The sequence below is a fragment of the Spea bombifrons genome, chromosome 1 (genome assembly GCF_027358695.1).
Source record: "Spea bombifrons isolate aSpeBom1 chromosome 1, aSpeBom1.2.pri, whole genome shotgun sequence".
Lineage (NCBI taxonomy): Eukaryota > Metazoa > Chordata > Amphibia > Anura > Pelobatidae > Spea > Spea bombifrons.
In genome coordinates this window covers 22,686,509-22,703,592 of record NC_071087.1, presented here as the reverse complement: position 1 = coordinate 22,703,592, position 17,084 = coordinate 22,686,509, and the positions used below count along the sequence as shown (strand labels likewise).

General features: G+C 39.2%; 2 protein-coding genes across 2 annotated transcripts in view; one reads left to right on the top strand and one right to left on the bottom strand.

Annotated features, from left to right (window-relative positions):
* The window catches only part of SCFD2 (sec1 family domain containing 2), a 163,355-nt gene extending 160,814 nt beyond the window's left edge, over positions 1 to 2,541 (top strand). Inside the window, exon 9 of the mRNA XM_053458443.1 lies at positions 2,086 to 2,541. Coding sequence (XP_053314418.1) covers positions 2,086 to 2,178 — 93 coding nt within the window. The 3' untranslated portion in view covers positions 2,179 to 2,541. The remainder of the gene's footprint in view (positions 1 to 2,085) is intronic.
* A 7,504-nt stretch (positions 2,542 to 10,045) lies between these two features.
* RASL11B (RAS like family 11 member B) lies at positions 10,046 to 13,419 on the bottom strand. The gene is made up of 4 exons (XM_053458442.1): positions 13,182 to 13,419; positions 12,435 to 12,491; positions 12,172 to 12,248; positions 10,046 to 11,448 (listed from the first exon to the last, which is right to left on the bottom strand). Exons 1-4 carry the CDS (start codon positions 13,312 to 13,314, stop codon positions 10,981 to 10,983), a joined length of 735 nt encoding a protein of 244 aa, XP_053314417.1. The 5' UTR covers positions 13,315 to 13,419; the 3' UTR covers positions 10,046 to 10,980.
* Between the last annotated feature and the right edge of the window lie 3,665 nt (positions 13,420 to 17,084).

The window sequence follows — 17,084 nt, the reverse complement described above, 5'->3', positions numbered from 1 at the left end:
CGGGATTAGCACCTTGAAGAATTTTTACAGGATTCCACATAAATGATTAGTAACGACATGTGTGGAGCTTTAAAAGCCCCAAATATGAAGCTTCAATGGATCTTTAAATAGATCAGATCCACTGCTTTTAATCCTTATGAGTGAAGGTTCTTAGCAGGATTCCCAATATCTCCATGCACCTGACAGCGACACATTGACGCCTCCAGCCATGACCAGGAATACCTCGGCATGGGCAGTTGTGCTTTTTGTGAAATCACTTTAAGGCTGTGCTGTAAATCCTTTAAGACTTTGATCACAGATTAATGGAATTAGCTTGGTAGTACAGATTTACACTCTGATGGATGTGCTTGGAATAAAGAGCTTTTTAGTGATGCCATTAACAACAGAATGGCAAACTATGGATTTACTTTATTTAATAATGGCTATGAGACCCGATGAAGGTCTGGGGCCATCACTGATCATTTATATCTGGAGAGCTTTGTAGTCAGGCGGACATATAGTGTATATAATCATAACGTAAGCAAACATCTAGGCATTAAATAACAGCCACACATGCCATTGTTACACTGTATATGCAACATAAATCAGAAAGATATGTTTGATGTCTGGCAACATTCAAACTATGGACATTTCTTGACCGGCTACTTTTTAATAGCCATTCTTATATAATAGCCAGGGCACTGATTTATACATCGTTCCATTTAAATGTAAAGATTGTTCTTGTGTGTAACATTGCCTACAATGCTTAGTGGTTCAGTTGTACATGACCATGACTGTAAGAGGTAGTACTGATATTGGAAGATTACATCTGACCTGTACCCTTGTGAATTTCTCAATTAGCTTATTTTGGATATTATAAACAAAATTCTTAAAGTTAAAATTGAAGTACTTTTTGAAATAATTCTACAAAAATAAGGGGTAAGGTTTTTTTGTTTTCTCTGTTATTCTCTGTGGGACCAGACGTTATTTTGTCTACTTCTCGTTAAGGAGTCTCATATATTCAGTAGGTGAAATGGTTAAAAGAGATTTTTTTATGGTCAATTTAACAGTCAGTTGTGCATTGTGTTCTATCAATAGCTTAAAGTAAAGAGCCCACTCTCATCCACCTGATTCCAAACAAATTCTTTTCCCTATTTGACTTCTCATTCATCGCTTTCAAATACAGCAGCAGAAATGCTTTCACTGGCCTCTGCCGTAATTCACTTGTCACCTACTGATGGACAAGCTGATGCAGCCTATGTGATTAATAAGAAAGATGTTCAGAAAGTATGGGGCAAAAATCTAACTTTTTACAGCAGATTCAAACATATTTAAAAGGACACTTCAGCCGCCATATTCACTTTAATGCATATGATAGCTGAGTGGTCCCTTCAAAGTTTTGTGGTGTTCCATTTACATATTCAGGGGGGGGGACGTCTACCAAGCACAACTCCCAGCACCACATGATATTCCTAGCCCCAGTCGCTTCTGGCTCAGCGGATGCTGCATGCATTTGTTTCAGTAGAAGCATTTGTTTCAGTAAGAACGCTTTCCTGCCACCGTTTGGCAGCTTCCACCATCCAATCATTGGCGTGGAATGTTGGGACACAGAGAAGGTGGGAAGCTGCAGCTCTACATCTGCAGTTTCTCCCTAAGTTTAAGTGCCCTTTCTTTCAATTTGAACAATACATATGGAAGTATTTACAAAGTACCTTCATATGCATTGTTTAGGGGGCTCGCCGAGACACTTTTCTTTATAGAAAGCACTAGGAACATTCAGTGGCAAAGTGCTACATTTAGTGCAATCCCTGGAGAAACCAATAGAACAGTGAGGAGTATCATTCAGTGATCAGCATAGTCAATGGTAATGTGTTTCAGATATGTGTACAGTATGTTGAATGCTCCATATAATCAGTGGTCATGTATGTTAGAGCCGTGCACAGTGTATTCAGTGCTAGGCAATCAGGGGTCACATTTGGTGGACTTTTAAGCACTGCATGTGCACAGATGTGGGCTGCTTTCCAAACAACCTGTCACAAACCATTTATCATATATTTCCCAAGAAGTAAAAGCCAGAACCTAATCGACTCTTCTTTTTCTGTTCAGGTGGTTGTGCTGTCCACGAAACTGCTGAAGCCTCTTGACATTCCTGAGTTTCTCTTTGCAGCAGACCGTTTGCACCCAGACACTGGCATCTGAGTGTTTATCTTTCTTCAAGACTTCCTAATGCCTGCAACCACGGCTCCACATCTCTGAGAAGTCAGCTGAGGTTTATTTTTAAGAAAGTAATTGAAGACTTAATTGAGAAGAGAAGCAATGGTTACAAACACACATTTCCCGTTGTCTTGGTGTGCTTTGACATTACCCGTCTTTCATTTGGTCTAATTGTAGTTATTTACCATCGCTGAGCTGGGTTTCTGAGGTTTTTGCTCATTATCTGTTGTAGTTTCATGTTGGCGATTGAAGGGAAACTATTAAAAAGGAAATCACGGAGCAATTAAAGATGGATGTTAATATTGTATAATATGCATCTTGGAGTGGATTCTTGGTATTACATAAAAAGGTGTTCTTGGGTGCATGGAAAGGAAACTGTGGCTTGATTTGATGAAAAAGACGGTAAACATCATTTGACGGTGCAGTAGGCCATGAAGGATAAAATGAGTAGTAGAGACTCAGGAGGAGTGTGGGGGTAACAACAAGGGGTAAAGGGAAAAATACACAGAGGTATGTAGCAAATAGGGTTAGGATGCGTATCTTTTATCCCACTGCATTTTAAATCCAGAGAAATGTGTCCAATGCAAAATACCCAGAACTAAAGATAAACAGGGATTTCCAGCCATCACACTTTTTTCATTACATATGACACAGAAATATTTACAATTCCACTGACAGTATTTCCCCTTTCTCACCCAGCATCATATGTATTAGATTTAACAATACCTTATAGCACCCATTAAAAAAGAAATTTACTCTATAGAGGGGTTATTCTTAGGTTTTCAAATAAATATTTAAACTAGTTATTGTAAACAGAGACTGAAAACATGTAAAAAATTAGAATTGTGTTGAAACAGATAAACAATAGGTTTTCCTGTTAATAACTGCTGCTGGTTTTGAACATGCTTTGTTAATGAGTCCTTTCATAAGGCTAGGTGTCTATATGTTATCTATTTTTTCAACCTGCATGTAACATAGATCAACAGGGTATAATCTAGAATATTGGTATTGAATATTTTCTGGAATCAATATATTGAATCAGTGAAATAATAGAACTACATCCATAGAAAGAGAATGGCCCTATAGCATTGACTCTGAGTTATGTCCTTCTGCCTCATTACTGTGTAAGCAACAAAGAATGGATGGAGCATGTCAGTGTTCAGCAGAGATAAAATGATCTGTTTCAGGTAAGTTTGCAGTTTGTTGACCTTCCTCACTCCAGAGGTGAGAAGAAAGCAGCAAACCATGGACATGAATCAAAAGGTCAAAGTTACTGGCTTCTACCAGGGCATTTACAGATGGTAAGTGCTTTACAGACAAAGAGGCCTAAACACACACCACCTTAATATTTATCATTGTATCCATTATGTATGTTGACAGCTCATTTCACTGCATAGGTTATCACATTGAAGGAATAGTTGGAAAGTTAATCATGGGTCATATTCCTCTGTCCCTATTTGTGGGTTTTGGACTACTTAAAGGGAACTAGTATAATGAAAAAGAAAAAAAAAATGTCATGACTGCAGGTACCGGGTCAGGTGGGAGTCTTTGAGCAGGCACAGTCGCTTGTTCAGAACCCTGATCTTGTCTGTCCTGGGTTGTGGATGGCTGTCTGTTGCAGTCTTAGCTCTGTACTTGGGTGCCATCTGCTTACAGAGCTCAAAGGGTAATTAGACTAGAGCTGGCAGACAAGAAGAGGACAGGATTGTGAGACAAAAACAAAGAGACAGCAGGAGGCTAAGACAAAATCAGGTTCAGGGTAGCCAAGGTCATACATGGAGGAGACCCAAGGGATATTCCAAGTCCAGGCTGAAGTCAAGTACCAGTTATACAAGATACCAAAACATGGTACCAGTGAGCAAAGCAGAAGCAGTTAAGAGGCAGTCAAGATCCATAACGAGGTACCAAGAGATGAAGAACAAACACTAAAGTGTCCAGGTCCAAGCAAAAGAATCACAAAGCCTCCTCCTTCTTTCAAATTTTGCACGTTAAATGTCAAGCTTTTTATAAGACTAGAGGGAAAGGCACAGAGCTACTATAGCGTAGCAGGCAGGCTTCTTCATGCATGCACACTGTTTATGTCTGGGTGTAATATATTCTGTTTTCCATCATTGAAATATTTTGTCATACAATTTGACAATTCAGAGGGAGATAACCGTTTCAGCTTTTAAGGCACAATGGCTGTACTGTTACTGTTCCATAACTGGTATTGTACTGTACGTTCGAAATGGCTCAGGACTTGGTTACTGCATTAACATTATCTGGCACCTTTAACATATAAACCCATGTGTGCTAAAACGAGACACAGCTTCACTTCCAATTTTAGTAATAAAATAAATACGTTTCTTTCTTACATAAGATGTTTAGGCAAATGAAGCATGCAGTCTGGTTGCACTGGGTAGTTTCCATCATGAATTTGTACATTTGATTGATTTGCTGCCAGTAGTTTGATAGTCTGCTTTGGGTATAATGCCCTGTTTATTCCACAAGAGCAAGAATGAATCGGTCTGAAAGAGAACGCTTACTTCAAACCATGCGTGATTCTGGTAATGTGTCACTGATATGCTCTGATCTAGCGTACACCGGAGCAATCTGCAGTCACTAAGGGCCCTAACCTTTGTCAGAATGTTTTTCTTAACTGCCATTTAGATCAAACTATGCAGTTCTGAGCAATTAGAGCCCACAAGCTGGAAACACTGATTATATGTCTTAAAGAGAAGCTGCAGCTTTGGCTGCTTGAAGAAGGTAATCACTGGCAAGAAAGTGCATTCATGCATACTGTATACTGTCTTCTAGTTTTAACGCTGCTCAAGGTGCTAATTTTCATATTAAACACTTCCCTGTCCTGGTTGATTATATGAACTTCTTAAAACAGCGTTCATCTAACTCAGTTTAGAAGACCACATTGTAGATCAGTTACCCCACCCCACCACATTTCTCCTACTGTCTCAAATGTGGACCTTCTATCACAGCACTCCATTATAGCTACTATAATGGGGACATTCTGTACATGTTTAATAATGTTACCAGTTTCCCTTGTAAGTTTGATGGTATGCAATAAAACTAAATTATACGACAAAAAAACTACTCCGTCCTTGGTTACTTTTCTATATTTGGTACAGGGGTAATGGTTTGGTTCATGTATAATGTTATAAATAACTGGCTATTCCTCTGTAAACCTCTCTGAATAAAGAACCTACTTTTCAGAAAATCAGTGAATTAGCTATTTGGCAATGAAAGGTTGACTTCAGGTCACAGTTTTTATGACCTGTAAGGGTATAAAAAGAAGCAAACGGGCTTTTTGTAGTCTATTTCATTGTGGCTCAAATGTCCTCTAGAAACAACACAGGATCATTTTAAGAATAGCTGTGTTGATTATTAATACATAGCAATGCTTGTTATTCTCCTTCCAAATAGACAGGATGTGGTGGATCAGGTCTCAAATGTTTAGGTCATTCCGAGTGACTTTTCTGTATTTATTGGGGCAGTGAAGACGTAGAAAAGATGAAAATGTGGAGGAAAGTGGTACATTTGAGAACTTTTGCTGTATGTGAAGGGTAAAGAATGATGTTCTCAAAACAACCAGTACGATAAATAATAATCTATATACATTTCAAAGAATAGTATAAATAGTCACCCCCCCCCCCCTGCTGTGGTTTCTTACCTTTGATGGGTTATTTCCAGGGATGGCTATCCTGCCTGTCTCATAGGTTAGAATAGGTGTAGAAATCTGTACCTTTGCTCCTTTACTATACTATGAGTTTACGGGTACGATGTGAAGCTTGCTCATTTCCTACCAGTGCTAGTAACTAGAGAGGCATCAAATCAATATGATATTATGATGTGACATTAGACGCACAGACTTTTTTGCTTCCCCAGATCTTAACAATACGTGCTTACACTGGGCCTGCAGAAACCATGACCTGTAGGCACAGAAGGGTATGCAGAGGGATAATGAGGACAGAGAAGTATTAGCACAGGAGCGAAGCACACGGGGGGGCAAATATGCATGAACCATGAGGAGAGAGGGAGTAGACAGGTATGGACACTGGAGAGAGGTAGAGAGTTTGGGCACTGGGGGAGAGAGAGGAGAGACACTTAGATGAAACACATGAAAATAGGGAACTGGAAAGTATAAGTGGTCTGACAGAAGTATGGGACCCAAAAGTAGAACATTTCACCAGTGTTTAGTATATCATCGCAATGTTCTAGGAGTCTTTCAAACTATACTGGTTTAAGTTATTACAGATACGGCTGATTGTTTCATGTTGTTGTCTGGAGCATGCAAGAAAATTCTAGCAGTTCACCCTACTAAACAATCATGTTCTGCTGGTGGCATGAGCACTGCTTTGTGTACCTGACAGCTAGAGCTCCCATTCCTATTGAGGAGATATTACCCTACATGTGTTTGCATGTTATGAGCATGCCTACTTAAAGGGGACACCTCCACCTGGCCCTGGTAATTGGGCTGTTCCCTATGAAATAGGACCTGCTCCTTCCCTTCTGCTCAGTTGTACCGATACAGAGTTCCAGAGTCTGTTGTTATTCTGACTGACTTTATGGATTTTGCCCTTGCTTGACCATACTTTGAAACCTTGCTATCAGCCCTGACATTTGCCTGTTTGACTACGGGTTTTGGATTACCCTTTGACATTACATATCTCCCCTTTTGCGCTCCTCTGACTAGTTGTGTTTTTAATATATATATATATATACATTGGTCATAAAATAGATTATAGCAATATATATGGTGTTATGGTTGGGTTCTTGAGAAACAGAAAACAGTAAGGTGGTAGAAGCTAGTAATTCCAGTGCCCATTTGATGTAAATATACATAAACAGAAACTGACTTCTACAGGGGAATGCAGCAGGCACCGCAGGCTTGTAATTACTATGCTGTTACTAATTTGAGGTTTAATACAGGTGAGCTGTTAGATGCTCTGGATGTTAGTAGGCAGAATGAGGCAATTCAGTGACAGGTAATGATCCAAAAGGAGATTATCAGGGAAGAAAATCTAATCCAGTGAAGACTCCAAGTCTGTAATTTATTTTGGCTCGAAGTGGACCGGTAGTACATGATTTTATAGTCCTGCTTTTGCAAGATAGAAGTCTTGACTCCATCCATTTCCTGTTCATATTTAGAAGAATACCATATGGTTTTGCTTTTGGCTGGTTTTATGTTGTTCTACTTTGAGAAATTTGAAGAGAGGCAGATTGCAAAAGAGGCACATTTGTAATAAGCTACTACTTGTAAGAAACTTTTTTATTAAATAGTTAATTGGCCTTAGCAATTTAAGACTAATGAGTCCACACCGGCCATTCCCTATACACAAGGCATTCAGACATTGGTAAGCTTTTAAGAGATTAACAAGTATTTCTATCATTTAGGTAGATAAGAAACCTGTTAAAACAGGAAATAAGGAATAAACAATTGGCATTTAAGCATTATAAAAGCGAGGGGTCGGTAGTATCATTTATGGCATACAAAGATGCCAACAAAGCCTTCAAAAAGGAGATTTAAAATGGCTAAACTAAAAAATGAGAAACTTATTGCCAAGGAAAGTAAAACCAATCCCAAGAAGTTTTTTAAGTATATAAATGGAGAAAAGTTAAAGGTAGAGAATGTTGGTACGTTATTATCTGAAACTGGAAATTTGGTTAGTGAGGACAGAGAGAAAGCCGACATCTTAAATGCTTTTATTTTCTTCTGTTTCTACCAAGGAAGAGCCAATGACGGAGCCCCTGCTGGCTAATTTTAAGGAGCCATTGCAGCAAACAATTAAATGCTGTTAAGGTAGACAAGGCCCCTGGACCGGATGGTATACACCCAAGGGTACTGAAGGAGTTAAGCCTAACTCTGGCCCAACCATTATTACTAATCTTTAGGGATTCTTTCGGCTCGGGCATAGTTCCATTAGATTGGCGCAAGGCAGATGTTGTGCCCAAAGTTAAAAAGGGATCAAACTCTCAACCGGGTAATTACAGGCCAGTAAGCTTAACATCGGTAGTGGGGAAATTATTTGAAGGGTTGTTAAAGGTATACATTCAAGATCATATCTTGATCCATAATCCAATTAGTAGGAGTCAACATGGATTTGTGAAAGACCGGTCTTGTCAAACCAACCTATTAGCATTCTAGAGACCAAGAGAGAAGAGAAAAGAAAGAAGGGAAGAGAGAGAGATGAAAGAAAAGGGTAGAGAAAGGGAGGAACAAGGAAGAAGGTAAGTTAAAGTAAGTAAAAAAAGCATTTAAGATGTCGGCTTTCTCTCTGTCCTCACTAACCAAATTTCCAGTCTCAGATAATTATGTACCAACATTCTCTACCTTTAACTTTTTTCCATTTATATACTTAAAAAACTTCTTGGGATTGGTTTTACTTTCCTTGGCAATAAGTTTCTCATTTTCTAGTTTAGCCATTTTAATCTCCATTTTGCAGGCTTTGTAAGAAAGCAAGGGCAAGGAAAGAAAGCGAGAGAAGAAAAAGAAAGAAGACATATGCTAGTTTAATTAGAAATGTTTTCTTTGCTTCCTTACATAAAATAAGGGACATTCCGGTCACAGAAGCTCCAAGGAAAATGCAGGTTCTTGGCAACCCAGAAGTAGCAGCACTAGCTGTGATTGAAGCACAGAACATGAAATGATTATTTAAATTGAGTGTTCAGTTTATAACAATGTCACATTTCTTAAAATATACCTGGAATAAATGGGCATTATATGGAAACGGTATGTGGTTATACAATCTAGTAAAGTAGAAGAAATGACAGGTTATTACAGTTACCATAAATACATGTATATTGTTTATCCAGTGTGCAAAGGGGATTGCATTCTGAGTCAAGGGCAGTTTCTTTCTAGTTTCTATTGTAAGAGAACTTTCTTTTCACAGCCGCTGGTAGGAAATGTGTATCTGTGAACTTGATTGACCTGTCATTTTTCCAGCTTTAGGTAATATGTTACCGTTATGATCTGTGCAATAAATTGATGCTCCTATGATAAACCTACTGTCAATTTAAAGGTGTATATATAAAAATGTTGGGGGTCTTTAGGGTGACGTAATTCTTTTAAAACAGTTTAAAACTGTAATTTCAAAGTGCTACAAGGACAAGTCATAGAACTCTGGCCCTTGAGGACCGTATCTCACATGTTCTGAACTGGTGTTTACATTTAAAGCTAAAAGAAAACATTTTAATTTGCAACTATGATGACATATTCCTAAATAGTGAGGAGGATGCTCTGGTCGGAAAACGTGTCATTAACTGCTTCAGAGCCAAACCACTCATCTGTTATACAGTGTAGAATGAGATTTTGGGGTTTATCTACTTAAAGCAGGTGTTGACGGGAGGGTTGTGGTTTCAGCTCTTCAAAGAATAAAGTACATTTCAAGAATACTCATCGACTTAAATATGCTTTCAGCAGGGCAATCTCAATTATTCTTAGAGCAGGACCTCATTGGGGTTGCTTTTTTATAATATGTACAGTCAGTGAAATGAAAATGCAACTCCTGAAACTTCTCCGGTTTGAATGACTGCAGCTGTCATGTGTAGGTTCTTGTGGAATAAAACATGTGAATTGTCCAAACCCTCTAAATAAAGTTGATATATTCTGATCCCCATTATAAAAATGATTACTGTTTTGATCCAAGATATTCAATTGCTGACAGGGCCCATACTTTCCCTATTATGTACATGGTGCATATGGTGGCGTGGTTTACTTTGACCAATTAAATTAAACTTTTGTCACTTTTTAGTCTCTGCTGAAGTTGGGGTTTGTATTAAAAGGGTTCTTTATCACCATGTACTGTGCTCATCATTTAAATTCATATTTAGAGGATAATACAATAAAATACAGCTGTGGTTTGTTAAAAAGTTATCAATAGAAATTTTATTGTACACAAAAATAAATAAATTACAATTGACAAAACAAAAGCACAGGTTGCTTTTAAAGTGCAATTCATACTAGACTCTAGCCTGAGCCTTCACTGGCCAGGAATAGACTTCTGGACCATGAAACAAGGGATGTGTCTTTTTGCTTTGTTTTGTAGTGATTCGTGAGCTTTAAGGCATGACAGAAAACACCATGACACTGCCTACAGGTAGCAGTTCCCATATCCACCACTAGGAGGCGTACAAATACAAAGCACATTAACCCTTGTTCACACATCTGTAAAACAAAATGCCAAGTAAAACTACTAGCTGTGTCTGACTTTTTCATTAATACCCTGACGGTAAAAGTGGGCATTTCATTAGTCAAAACAACTTTTATAAAAATCTATATTTCCACTTGCAAACTCAGTTTCTGGTGACAGACAAAATCATTTATATCCATCAACTTAAGGGGATGATGAGAGAAAACAATTTGCTTTTTTGACATATAAACAATACAGATTTAAAGGGACAGTATAAAATTTACACCGTGGTAATTAAAACCAAGAATATGGAGGGGTGCTTTGCATCTGCAAATGTTTTTATGTAACTTTTCACCCATTCCTCATACCATTGTATCTGTTGTAAACCACATTTCTTAACCTTTGCATTCTGTCCATTAACCACAATAAGTGTTTTCATTGTTTAAGCCGTTGCAGTCAAAAATTGTCCTGAAAATTCTAGTCCTTTCAATGTACACTTGCATGCCTTTATCTAGGCTCATGCCACCTCATTGTTGAGCCACTCTTCATTTCTCAATACTGACCGCCTCGGAGCCAGTAATGCCAAAGATACATTCCATTTTAGCATCTTTACGAGTGCTTCTTTGGAAGAGAAAAATTATGATCAGCGAGTAAGTTTCATTCTTCATACAGACGTGGCTGTCCTCACTTTGGCAGACAGGACCTGCTTAAAGCGTCTTTTTAAGTCCTGCATATTTGGAGATTTTGGCCTTGGGATGAGAGAGTTCTTTCTCTTTTCTGGTGTCCCTGTGGTTTGATGTTTGCTTATTTCTTTACAGAGTATCTGGAATGCATTGTACACATCAATGTAGTTCTCGCTTACGCTCACTTCGTAGAAGGTGCAGCCCAGCATGTTGGCAAGTTGAAGTCCATGCTGTGGTTCTACCTGCTTTAGGTGAAGAAGATCTGCTTTGTTGGCAACTATTACTACAGGGACTCTGTTATCGGGATGAAGCTGCCTTACATGCTGGTGAAGGTGACTTATGAGATCATAGCTTTTACAGTCTGTGATGGAAAACACAATTACAACAGCATCTGCCCATCTGATAGATCTGTTGAGATGTTCATTACATTCTAGATTCTGCTCATTCATCTGGAAAAGAAAAAAAAAAGGTGGTGGTGAAATAAAAAATCTACAGTAAACACAGTTACACATTAAGAGAAAAGTTCCACAGAGTACTTAATGTAAGTGCCATGAAGATACATGTTCTATAAATCTGTCTGCTCTTTCAACTTTCCAACCTTAAGGATGTTGATCCAGCTGCAAAATCTGGAATACGATTACTGATGAATACTATATCCATCTGGAATGTACAGCTAGAAGCGGGGAAACACTTTGTAGTGGGACAGAAAGGGAAATGAGCTGGCTAGACAGAGAGTCTGGAAAGTAAAAGATATAAGCTGGAAGCATTTAGATTTGGACTGCTGCCCAGTCCCAACAGAAAGATCTAGACAAGTCTCTCTGTGGGTCTCGACAGAAAGTAAACTGTAATATGCCTACATCTGCCCGAGGTTCCAGTCAATTTCAAGTGTTTGCATGAAGTTCAATAGTTCACAGAAACACCTCTATTTCATTAACATCTCACTCAAAGCAGATATTTGCACAAAACCACGAGCTTTCAAATGACACTACAGCCCGTGGAGATTCTAAAGCATTGCTCAGATCTGCTCTGAGTGTTAAAGCATCTACTAACTTGGATACACAAACATTTCACTGTAACCTAGATTGTCGACACTGCTAGTAAAGCCAAAAGTATGTTGTCCCTTTGGGGATTAGCCACGACATAGATATGCTTTGTAGAGAAGGTGAATTTACCTGGACACCTGGAGTATCTTGAACTTGAATGGCCAGATTCATGCCATCTATTTGGACTTGTCTGCTGTACAGATTTCCTGTGGAAACAATGAAACAATTCATTAAATTAGTGTCCCGAAAAGCAATTGAAGAATTGCTTCAATTCGGGGGGGGGGGTGCTTTTAACTGCACTATAAAGGTTCTACAATCAATAGGGCTAATGCAAAGATAGACTCGGTTGGTTAATAACTAGTAAAGAAAAACAAAACACAAACGTTAATTACCTGCGTTTCTTTCATAGTCGCCAATGAACCTCTTGGTAAGAAATCTAACCACCAGAGCTGCAAAAAATAAAAGAAGAGAATGGTAAGCAGGACGTATTGTCTGATTGTTTATTCCCAATTCCCATTTTACTAGCAAAATAATCAGTCACAACCTTGCATGGAAGCACCACTGTTATACATTATATATATATATATATATAATATATATGCACTCATAGAACCAGCAGATGTACCCAGTTACATATTTTATGTATTCCGATGGAACACCAACATATTGCATTTCTATTGTGAAAAGCTCATGGCATTAGTATTATTGAAGCCCCAAGGTATGGGGTCTGATGGCAGCTAATGACATTCTGGGGACACTCAGCTGACATGAATTCCAACTTTGTTATGGATCTAATGGTTCCTCCAGCAATGGAGATACTGCATATCATAGAGCTGTGTGCTCTGCTGTACTAGCGCAAGACCCAATCTAAAAACTTTCCTGTGTGTGGGTTTGCACAAAGAGTAGCCACCTTGGGACACCTACCAACTCCACCAACAGCGATGGGGCAGGAAATAAGAGGTCTGGTTGGCTGGATGTCCCTTTTCCACCCCAGTTTTCCTATGGGAATACTGATGCAGCCCCCTAACATACAACTGAGGCTTATATGGGGCTCCCAGATGTTACTTCTGACCATTTGTGGACCAAGTCTCTCCAGTTCAGAAAATAAAGCAGTTATCTCACAGCCCCAGGAGCCTCACCTGTCTTGCCAACTCCACTGCCTCCAACCACAGCGATCTTGATGACCCTGCTCCCCGGGGTGCCGCCGTTGCAGTCGGTGGCCGTGCCGGGTGGGTACTCCGTTATAGTGCACATGTTCTGGATCAGACGCATCTTTCCAATATTAAGTGCAATAAAGTAAGAAAGCTCCGGGGGAGAGCTGGGAGCAGACAGACCGCCGCCTCCTGCTGCTGCCTCTGCCGTGTGTCCGGAGCGGGTAGGACGTACCGTCCGGTGTACGGTACGCGGTATGAAGAAGGATCGCTCGGCAGTCAAGCCCAAGTTCGCTGCACGGCTCCCGTGTTCTGTGAGTCTGACTGTCTCCGCCGGCTGTTTTGTTTTGGTCCGAAGAGTACGGAGCTCCGCCCTGAAAACCAGTTAGCCAATCACAGGCTGCAGACTGTGCTCAGTATCGGTCGGGTAACTGCAGCCCCGGAGACTTTTCTTTATATTTCTACATTTGTTTTCCCTTTTAACTTTCTGTTATTTATTCGACAGCAACCAACAGACTTAACCATACAAGTGCCAGGCATTTCTATGGGGCGGTTAATAACAATGGGTTACTACCCCCCAGGGATATAATGCTAGATGGATAGATAGATAGATAGATAGATAGATAGATAGATAGATAGATAGATAGATAGATAGATAGATAGATAGACAGACAGATAGATAGATGCTAGATTAGATAGGTAGATAGATGATAGATTAGATAGATAGATAGATAGATAGATAGATAGATAGACAGATAGATAGATGCTAGATTAGATAGGTAGATAGATGATAGATTAGATAGATAGATAGATAGATAGATAGATAGATAGATAGATGATAGATAGATAGATAGATAGATAGATAGATAGATAGATAGATAGATGATAGATAGATAGATAGATGATAGATGGATGGATAGATAGATAGATGGATGGATGGATGGATGGATGGATGGATGGATGGATAGATAGATGTGATATAGGAGGGGTGGCTTTCTGTTCTGTTGAAGCGAACCTTATCAGTTTGGAATCCCCAAATAAATTCGATCTGTAGGATGACAAATCCACATTCTGAATGATTGTATATATTCTGGTGTATTTTCCATTTATTACTAACAAATGTGCAATCAGGAATTTAATACAAGTGCATTCTATGTAACAAAAAGGCATCTGTTGCATATATGTACACACACATAACATTATATGAGCATATATGTACACATACACACACACACTCATAACTGCTTGCCAATAAACACACACACTCATAACATTCTGCGTGTATATATCTACACAAACACACACTCACACTCAGAAGACACATGAAGCAGTAGTATGTGCTGGAAGTGGAGAGACCCAATTTGGTTATTGGGAAATAGTTCCAATTCTTGCTTGGCTTTAATAATAACCTTCCAAGTGTGTGAGTGCTGAACCCATCGCAAGACATCTGATTAACTAATATAAAAAAATGACGGCACACGTGGCAGGAATGTGTATCAATTAATTGGCATCATACAAGAATAATGGATGTGACAAAAGTGTATAAATCAGGTCCATTTTTCTCACAGTGACTCCACAGATGGGCTGCCATAATCTTTTTATATAATATACACACCCCCTGTGTCTTTAACAAACGTATTCTCCGCTAAATCATCAATGTTTTTTTTTTTATTTGCTAGCCGGCAGCATCAGCTTCTTTTGCCACTAGGTGGATGCTGTGAATAGAACCACTCAATGAGATTTCTGATGTCTATGCGCAGCGCTGTCTGCCTCCGGCACCTGGATTTATACCACTCGCTGGGGTTTGCATAACATTTGTTTGGCAGGTAGTTCCAGGCTTATCCGCTTATCAGTAAAGCATTCCTCTTTGGATTGCCAACACTCCATAAAGAGAACTCGTGTCTATTCAATAAACAGCATGGCTTTCCGACTGCCTGATATATGCTATTCAAGCAGCACTTATAACATCTGAACAAAGAACAATTACTCTGATACTGACAACATTTTTAAAATACTGGTCGCAGTAAATACGACGATGACCGGCATGTCACTCATTTCTGTTTCACATCTTAAGTATAATAAATCAGATCCCTTTATCTTCACGGAAACACAGAATTTGACAGCAGATAAGGACCATTCGGTCCATCTCATCTATTCCTTTTTTTCTGATGTAGAAACTCAGATTTTAATCAGTCCTTGCTCTCATCTTACATTCAGGATGGCATTATCTGCTGGGAGGTTGTTCCACTTATCTACCACCCTATGAGCAAAGTAAAAAAAAGCCAACAAAAAGTTGTTAGGCAGATCTTACTTGCTTTATAGGAATAAGGGGCTCCATGAAAAAGAATATATTTGTAGCCTACTGCTTCCACAAACCCCACAAAGAGTTTAGTGAAGAAATACCCTAGTTGGCGAACTGCCCCGTAATGCCACAAACCTGCCGTCCCTGCATCATATTCTGATTCCTATGTGGGAAGAGAGAGCTGTGACTGCAGATCTCATGGGGTTGGGATCACAGGGGAAGAAGGGCTTCTATCTTCTTTGGAAACTGTATGGTCCACCTAAACAAAACACTAACTGCACATTTACTTCCCCTGTAAGTTTACTCAAATAAAAGTCACATAAAACCCTGTGAGGACTGTCTACCAATGCCAGCTATTGCATCGCGTCAACTAAGTGTCCCCAGAAAACAGTATGAATGAGGCAATACATGGACCTCTTTAAGATGAAATAATGAGACATTTTTGTATCTACAAATACAATACAGTTGCAAGAAGAGGAGGACATCATTTCATGATAAATGGTGATAAATACAGATATGTATATGACACAAAAATGGAGTTTTAGAGGCAATTCTACAAAGACACAAAGAGACGGTTACTCTGTATCCATTCCAAAGCATTGATGGCCAAAGCCAATATGTGTACGACATTCGTTATTTTTTTCTAGGCTGGGGAACTAATGTTCTAAAGGATAGCAGAAAGCTATCCTGAATCTAAGAACTGAGTCTTAGTTTAGGAACAATTAGGAGACTAGATGGGAATATCTGCCGTCAGATTCCATGTCTCCATGTAAACACACAAACACTATATCTGTATCTGCCCTTTATTGACGGAAGAAACCCTAACCCATTTCCCAGCCGGAGGCATCGGCCGCCCCAGCATTGAAGAAGTTAATTCATTCTGTAATTCACTGATAGTTTTATTCAGACTGAATCTGTAGATCCTCATGTAGCTAAACTCAACACAGAATATCTTTTCCCCAGCGCTCTCGGTAAAGGACCGCACTCATCTCTTGAAGAATGAACTCCTACATGTTATAAACCAGTGAATTGTAAGATTTATTTTCCATTCATGCAGAACATTGTATTTCGATGTCCCCCCCCCCTCCAATCCCAAAGCTTTTTTTTATAGACTTCTTGTTTTAGACTCTGGGACATTGTAATAAAAATAATCATAACATTCTCGTTATAAATAGCAAAAGTGTCCACATTTAGATCCTGGCATATGAGAATGCACAATAAATTATCATATTTTCACATGGAAACATCATTCCAATCTTTTTTAGAATAAGGTTTGTTTTCTCACCGCTCAACATCTTGCCAGTTATGTTATGTAATGACGAATGTATCCTAGCAATACATAGATATATTTTTGTAACACCGTTGTAGTTGCCGTGCTGGTTAGAGACCGGCTGCTTCTCCCGTACTGTGCGTGAGGATCGAGCTCCATAGCGTGTCCCTTCTAGTCCTGACAGGTTCTCTGGTCCTCCCACCCAACTTTGCGAGACACTTAAGTGATCACAACCACACCTGTCTGCCAAGACTCCGAGACCAGCCCTTTCAGTCTACACCGATTTCACGAGAATTGATTTGTCAGAAGAAAATATTTC